The 8,105-nt window shown below is 43.7% G+C and overlaps 1 protein-coding gene across 1 annotated transcript; it reads right to left on the bottom strand.

The window, feature by feature from the left end:
* Window positions 1-5,841: 5,841 nt before the first annotated feature.
* Window positions 5,842-7,496, bottom strand: RD26 (NAC (No Apical Meristem) domain transcriptional regulator superfamily protein). Its single transcript, XM_020347689.3, has 3 exons — window positions 7,214-7,496; window positions 6,849-7,120; window positions 5,842-6,721 (listed from the first exon to the last, which is right to left on the bottom strand). The coding sequence occupies exons 1-3, from the start codon at window positions 7,392-7,394 to the stop codon at window positions 6,158-6,160; spliced, it is 1,017 nt and encodes a 338-aa protein (XP_020203278.1). The 5' UTR covers window positions 7,395-7,496; the 3' UTR covers window positions 5,842-6,157.
* Between the last annotated feature and the right edge of the window lie 609 nt (window positions 7,497-8,105).

Raw genomic sequence — 8,105 nt, 5'->3', positions numbered from 1 at the left:
TTTCGAACCTCGGTTTATTAAGGTCAAGTTTGAACCCTCACGAAGCTCTAAGGTCGAATTCGAACCACATAAGCCGAGGTCGAATACGAACCTCGGCATTCTCGTTAACGGTCGAGTTCGAACCTTAATCAAATCGTTTCACTCAAAATCAAGGTCGAGTACGAACCTTAAAACTCTCATCCGGGGTCGAGTACGAACCTCGGAGAAATTCATTTTACTCTAAAACGGGGTCGAGTACGAACCTTAAAACTCTCATCCGGGGTCGAGTACGAACCTCAGAAAAATTCATTTTACTCCAAAACGGGGTCGAGTACGAACCTTAAAACTCTCATCCGGGGTCGAGTATGGACCTGGTAAAAATTTGTTTTACTCCAAAACGAGGTCGAGTACGAACCTCGACAAAATAGTTTTACACAAACCCAAGGTCAAGTCCATCGTTTGAGGTCAAATTCGAACCTTCGTATAGCTCACCTCACTTCAATTCGAGACCGAATCCGAACCTCAGGCCAAATTCGAACCTCTCAAAAGATTCCTTTACGAAAAACCGAGGTCGAGGTTTAACCCCGGCGTGACCAGCTCGGATCTATAAAAACACAAAACCGACACCGAACGTATACCTCAAAACGCGGACAAAGCAAAAACCAAGTGCAAACACATAAAAGCAAAGGAATATATATATATACGCATATATCAGCAAAGTTCCCAGAATTCAACACTTGAATTCAAAACAGAAAATTAAACTAGGCTATTACAAAATTGGCCTACACAAAGGCGTTCTCACTAGAACTGTCATCGACATCGTCCTCCTTAACCAGCCTCCCAAAGCGGACAACCTTCTCCACATGCATGGAGGAAAAGTCGAACCCGGGAGCAAGGAGCCGTGCCTGACGAGCAGCCTTGTGGAAGCCCCTCTGGTGCTCCATCACAACGGATTGTTCAACCTCTGCAAGCCTCCCTTCCACGGCCGCCTTCCCCGTCGCCAGCTCCACCCTCAAGGTGGCAATCTCGTCCTCCCGACCACCAAGAATGACCTCGCTACGAAGGCGCTCTACAGCCGCCGCCGCCAACTTTCCTTTAAGAGAGGTCACAACATCCTCCAGAGCCCACACTTGGCCACGGGAAGACGTCACCTCATCCTCCAAAGAGCGGGCGCGACCCCGAGAGAAGGCGACGAGCTCCTGCAGCTCCCCCACCTGGGAGGCATAAGCCTCGTTGGATCGCAAGGCGATCTCAAGAGACTTCTGCACCCTCGCAAGGTCGCCCCGCGCAGATCGAAGCTCGGCCTCTTGCCACTTTGCCTCACCAAGGGCAGTACTAAGAGCCTTGTTATCCTCCCTCAGGATCTTATTCGCATCCTTCCAGGGTTGAAGTCGGCCCCTTAACTTGGCCAGGTCCTCTTGCTGCTTGGCCAGGTCCTCCTGTTGCTTGGCCCACCTAGGCTTCCAGTGGCCCAGGATGCCTAGAGCCCTCTGCAGAAGGACCTGGGCAGCGTCGAAACTATCCTCGGGGTCGGCCTCGTCTATCAACCCCTGGTCCTCGGAGCTCAACAAGCCCTGAGGGAAGAACTTCTCGGCGGTCACCCCCGCGCTCCACAGCGAGCCCATGTCGGCCGAGGCGCTCACGTGGTCCAGCCGCACTTTTGAAAGGCCCTTCCCGAAGCGATGGGTTAGGTATCGGCTCCGGGAAGCCCCCTGTGACGAGCCAGACGGCGGCGCCAAAGCTGCAGCGGTGGGCGGGGGAACCTCACGGCTCGGACCCCCTTCACGAGCCTCAATTGAGGCGGAAGCCGACGTCCCCTGCTTGGTATCTGGAAGGTCCGCAATAGGAACCTCCGACCTTGCCTGCGAAAACCAGCCCCATGTCAAAAAATAAAATAAGGTGGCATACGGGAAACCACAAAAGTCAGGGAACACTACTTACCTCAGCAGTAGGAACAACCTGCTTGATGGCCGAAATCGCCACCTCGGCAGCCTGGGCGACCCGCCCGGTAGCCTGTGTCGCCGACTCGACAGCATCTCCTGCCTGCGGAAGACGACCCTAGGTCAGAACACAAAAAAACACAATAGAAGACACCAAAAAGCCGAAGAGACAAGGTACTCACCACCTCGGTAGATTGAGCAACCTGCTCGGCAGTCTGAGCCATCTCTTCAGAGGCCACCTGAGGAGCCCTCTTGAGCGGTGGACTGTCGGTAAGGTCCACCGCACCAGCATCAGCAGCCTTGGAGGTCACCTCCTCGGCACCTGGAGGGGCAGAGGTTCCCCCGACCTCCTTTGCTCCCCTCTTTCTCTTCCGATTAACCTTCAGAGGGGAGGCATCTTCCTCCCGTGACTCGGGGACCTCGAGCTCGGTAACATTGTAGCAGTGCTTCAGCTCACGCCACAAGTTTTTCCCCATGATGCCTACATTCACGAGATAAAACACATCAGCAAGTGGAATTTGCACAAACCCCCAAACCACCAAAAAATCAAATACTCACTCTCCAAACCCCTCTCTCTGAATGCCAAGTTCGCAAGCGACAGAATGAGCTTGCAATCCAGCGGACGGGGAAGCGCGGCGAGGTTCTCGATGGTAGCCGCCTCCGAAGCAGTCAGCTTCAATTGGCCCACCCCGTGAAACCTAGAAGGTCGGGGGCACCAATAGAAGGGAAATCTTGGCAGCCCCCCGAAATAAAACGCCCCATCTTCCAAGGGTTCAACGTTCACAAGAGCGACTCGGAAAAACTCTTGTTTAAAAATTTTGTACGACTGGGAGTAGAGAGTAAACAAACCCCCATCCCTACTCCCACTTAGAGACAATATGCCGTATGGCGGAACGCCCTCCTTCAACTGATAAAAATGAAGGAAGACGGGAAGAGACACCTCTATCCCCAAAACTGTGCACAGGACTTGAAAAGCCCTCTGAAAACCCCAACTATTGGGGTGCAACTGGCAAGGAGCCGAGTTGACAAAGTTCAAAAAATCACACTCAAACTGAGTGAAGGGAAGACAGACACCTAAATCTCTAAAGAAACAATGATACATATAGAAATGGGGAGGGTCGGTAGACTTCCCCATGTACACACCCTCACCAGCCTGACAAGGTTCAAGCCGAATCATTCGGGAAATAGAAGGGTCACAAACCCTGCACGACCGCGGGATCCCGTTAACCTCAAGAAAGGACCAAAAAACGCTCTGGACCCCCGCCATCTCACACTTGACCCAGTCGTAGCCAGGGACGCCTGGCTCCAGGCTCCAGGGCGGAGGCAGATCCCTCTTCTCGACGGCAGCTCTCCCGGTAGCCACCGTCCTACCACACGCCTTGCCCCGAGAAGGCGCAGAAGAACCGACACTACTCCCCCCAGCCATGGAAAAAACAAGAAAGACTTGAAGAAGATTGGGGAAGAAGGAAAAAGAAGACTGTAGAAAGGAAGTACCTGGTACTCTCCTTCAGAAAATAACCCTAACAATGATTGGGTTACCGGAAACGACGGCGGAAACGGAGAAAGTGGAGACGGAAGACGAGCAGAAAAGAGAGAGAAACAGCGTGCGCAAGAAGCTTAAAGAGCGAAAAGTGAGTAAAGTGAGAGGTGAAGAGGCACGAGTGAGAGGAAAGAAAGTTTTCTCTCAAAATTCAAAATGGCCATGCCACGTGTCGACCTAAGGGCACGCTTGACAACACACTAATTGCAAAGCCATCATTGCATAACTGTCATTTCCCTTAACGCGCCGCTTGCACGCTTTCGGAAAATGAACAGTTGCTCGGGGGGCTAGTGTACTGACTGTACCGCGAAGCCGAGCTCCGAGCTCGGCATCACTGCACAAAACGAGGTCGAGCACACGCTACGCGACGTCAGCTCGGCATTTAAGCAGATCGTAACCGATCTCGAGCGATCTCGCTTCAGAAGGGATCCATCATTTAATCCTATCATATCTTATCTCAGGCCCAAGGCCCAAAACAACCCTAATTCACACTAAGGTACGTGCATTACATATACGAGATTCATACTCCTACAAACACTAACTTTAGCATCGAAGTCTCTTTTGCAGGTACCACCCCCATCTTGGAGCACCAGCGTACCCGTGAAGGAGGCTCACCGATCTTACCTGGCGGATCAGCTCTAAGCAGATTTCCGGTAAGAACACTAACTAATGGTGTTAAAACATTAATAATATTTTTAATTAATATAAATTAAAATGCAAGTAATTCAAAAATATTTTTATTTTAAATTATTTATTTTATTAATTAAGAAAAACATTGATATCAAATAGTTATCTGAACGCATATGAAATCGATTTAATGTATTCTCAAATTTGATTCTCAATTATATTAAAATAATATTAAGTAAAAAAAATTATATTTTACAAAAATAACTTAATTCTTAATTATCAGTTTTGAATTTTTTTTAACAAATTCAATAATATATATATATATATATATATATATATATATATATATATATATATATACTTTTTGAGTAAGAATGATGAGTACGATGAAACATCTTGTAGCAATTTGAAAGATTGATTTGAAAGTTGTTAAAAAAAAAAAAAAAAAAAAAAAGGGTTTACTCATACTGAGCGCTGGCGCTAAGAAAGGCGAAACCTGGTACGACAATAACAACTTCATACTTATCTTCTCTCTTTGGTTCAGCGTTTCACTCTTGGCTCTTATCTTTCCACACATTCGCCTTTGCTCATGCAGATTCCACCTCACTACGGTAAATAAATATCTATTCATTTCTTTTTAGGAAAACATCCAAACACCGATTTATCTTTCTCTTTTTTCCCTTTCAACTCTCAATAAATTACATATATATATATAACTCTTCTTCATACCACCAGGATAAGATGCTTACGTGTCCTCTTTTGTCTTATCATTTCCAACCCATGGGAATGGGAATGGGACAACAACCATACTCGCGAATCATTATCATCACTTTCTCCTTTTTCTTTATCTTCTGCATTCTACTTCTACTTCTATATAAACAATTATTGCTTTATCTACTTAATTAATTATTTACTCCATTTTTAATCATTTTTTATAAATATTTTTTAAAAACTAAAGAAAACATATATTAAGAATATAAAAGTAACAACTAACTCATTTTCTTTTACCCTTTTACTTGAAATAAAAGAAAATGAAGTTGTTTAATTGCCTTCCCTGAAAGTATAGCTAAAAAAAAACTCCATCCATACGGCAGTTAACATTAAATTTTTAATGTAGTATTACAACACCATTCTGCTATAATGTTCAACAATTCCGCAGTCAAACGTTGTTTATTTCTCAAGACGTCGACTTACTCGTGCATGAACATTTATTACAAATAGATGGACCTCCAGCAAACACGTAAATGAACTTGTAAGAAATTATTTCAATTTAATTAATATTTTTAAAGTAAAAGTTTTATTATCTATAATAATTTTATCTTACTCGAATAGAATAATCCTTAATGCAAAAGAATATTAAATATGTGATATTGTAAAGGAATGAAAAAAGATAAGTCTGGATTTGTTTCCTGGAATACTTTTCCCAATCTAAAAACTATTTTCTTTGTCCTCTGTTAGAAATTGTCAAAATACCGATGAGAAAAAAACGAAACGGCCACCTGACTTTGGAACTTTAATTATTTACGCACACAAATACAAGACTTTGGTGTACGAACCTTATCACTTTCTTTTCTCATAATGGCCATGCGCCAACCTTTCAAAATTACGATCACACCATCCACGGTTACTCATTTTCCACGTGCATATTATACATATTCATAAAAATCTGAATATAATATATTATTATTCATCCATGTTTCACTATTCACTCGAATTGGTATTAATTAAAAACATTATATCAAGATAGAAACGAAATTAACCCATTGGAAACAATTTTTAGTTCATTGTAAGTACAAAATGTGATTCATGAGGGTGGTGTGGACCAAAACTACACAACCTAACAAATGAAAAGGTTCCATCATTGCTTCATCCTCGTGGATTGATTCATTGAACTTCTCCACCTCCATCTGTGGCCGAAAACGAGGACCAAAATTTTGCACTTTTTTTCTAAAATCCTTTTGGAATCTAAAACCCAACGAGTTAGCCCAAAGAATCCCATCTATTTACACAAAATAAACCCTAATAACTAACTAAACATTATTAATTATCCTTAAAATTAAGCCGGTTCATTTCATTGCCTGAAGCCGAAGCCCACGGGCTGAACCGGGTACTTAAACCCACACGTGTCCACGGAGTTCGTGAACCCCTGCGCGAAATCATTCTGAAGAAACCACGAATTCTCCAGCCGTTGGTTCCTCACACCGCTTTGCACCTCCTCCTCCACCTTCTGCGGCAGCGACGAGTCCACGTGGCAGAGCGTGGGGACATAAAGGTCATTACACCCAGGCCCAGAATAATTCACCATCCCCTGAGTTTGGGCCTGCACCATTGGGTTCCCCGAAACGAAATCACCCACCGAGCTCAGCACAGGGTTGGCCCAATCCATCAAACCCCCCGCGCCGAGGTTCAGCTTCTCCTCCCGATGTTGCGGCATCGCGTTCACACGTGGCACCATGAAACAACTCTCGTCGATCTCTGGCAACGATTCCAGAACCTCGTCGAGGTGGGACGAGGACGAAGAGGACGACCCGTTGCTGTATTGAGTGTGCTCGTTGCTCGAAACCACGCCGTTTTGAGCTGCCTTCTGCGCGCTTGAATTCTTCTTGTATATACGACACAAAACCCAATCATCAAGCTGTGACATCAACAAAACCTTGTTATTAACCAATTTTATATGATGCTACAATAACGCTTAATTAAATTTGATGAAATTGTACATGTCTATATGACTCTATGCTATTGCTACAGTACCCAGTACCCACCTTGGTGCCACCGTTGTTTTTTCGGGAAGAGTCGAGAAGGCGATACTCGTGCATGATCCAATTGGTTTTGGTGCCTTTGGGGGCTTTGCCAACGTAGAAAACAAGAGCTTTTTTTATGCCAACTTTTCTACCTTCGGTGGTGATGATTTTGTCGGTTCCGGTGGCTTTCCAGTACCCGGACCCGGCTACTCTGTTGGGTCGGGACCCGTTTGGGTATTTTCTGTCTCTAGGGCTGAAAAAGTACCATTCTTTTTCACCGAAAATCGCCTTGCCTGAGATTATGTTATTGTTACTTGTTAATTAGTTAATCCAGAACAAAGTACCAATTAAGATTTGAAAAGAAGGGAGAAGGAAAATTGAATTACTTGGAAGAACCCAGGGGTCGAACTTGTACAAGTCAATTTCAGCAATGATTTGGAGAGAGAAATGGTGACCAGCAACCTTGCGGCACAGATACTGAACGAGAAGCTCCTCGTCGGTGGGGTAAAAGCGGAAACCAGGAGGCAAACTCAGTTGAGAAAGAGGGTCTCTCTCTGGAACTCCCATTGTGAAGCGCAAGAAGTGATGATGATGATGATGATGAGGAAGAAGAAGTAGGTGATTTTGAGTTTTCTTTTTTTCTTCTATTTTCTCAAAAAACGGTAGACAGGGGACGTTATTTATAGGAACAGGAGGCGCAAGATAAGTACGGTTATCTTTGTCTTACTGCTAGAGGTGGGACCCACTTTAGTTACTCGCCTCTTGGACTTCCCCACGTGTCCTGTACCAGAAACCATTCAGACCCCTCGACCTTATCTGGTTCCGATGCGGTCGTCGCGTTCGCTAGGTGCATTGCACGTAACCCTCATAGTAAATTATTCTAAATTCTAACAAAATCAAACTTTCTTATTTAAAGGTAAAAACACTCAACAGTAAATCCGCCCAACATCCACTCATACGCCTCAAAATTTAATTAAAAAAATTAAATTTTGTTTTCTACCATCACTTTTTGCCAAATTTTAATATAAATGAAGAAATATTAAATACATTTACTTTTTATAAAGCAACCAAATAGATACAAATACTATAAATTTCTCTACAAATTCTATTAAAAAATATTAAACGAAAAAAAATCAATATATACCTTTATTTTTCTATAAATGAAAAATATTATTAAATATTTTAATATCTCTACTTATTTTAAGTAAATTTATTTTTCTATAAATAAAAATAGAATTTACTGATATATATCTTTCCGTAAATCTATATACTATAATT

The sequence above is a fragment of the Cajanus cajan genome, chromosome 10 (assembly GCF_000230855.2).
Source record: "Cajanus cajan strain Asha chromosome 10, NIPB_CcT2T_4, whole genome shotgun sequence".
In the NCBI taxonomy this organism is placed as follows: domain Eukaryota; kingdom Viridiplantae; phylum Streptophyta; class Magnoliopsida; order Fabales; family Fabaceae; genus Cajanus; species Cajanus cajan.
This window is presented reverse-complemented; position numbering and strand designations above follow the sequence as displayed.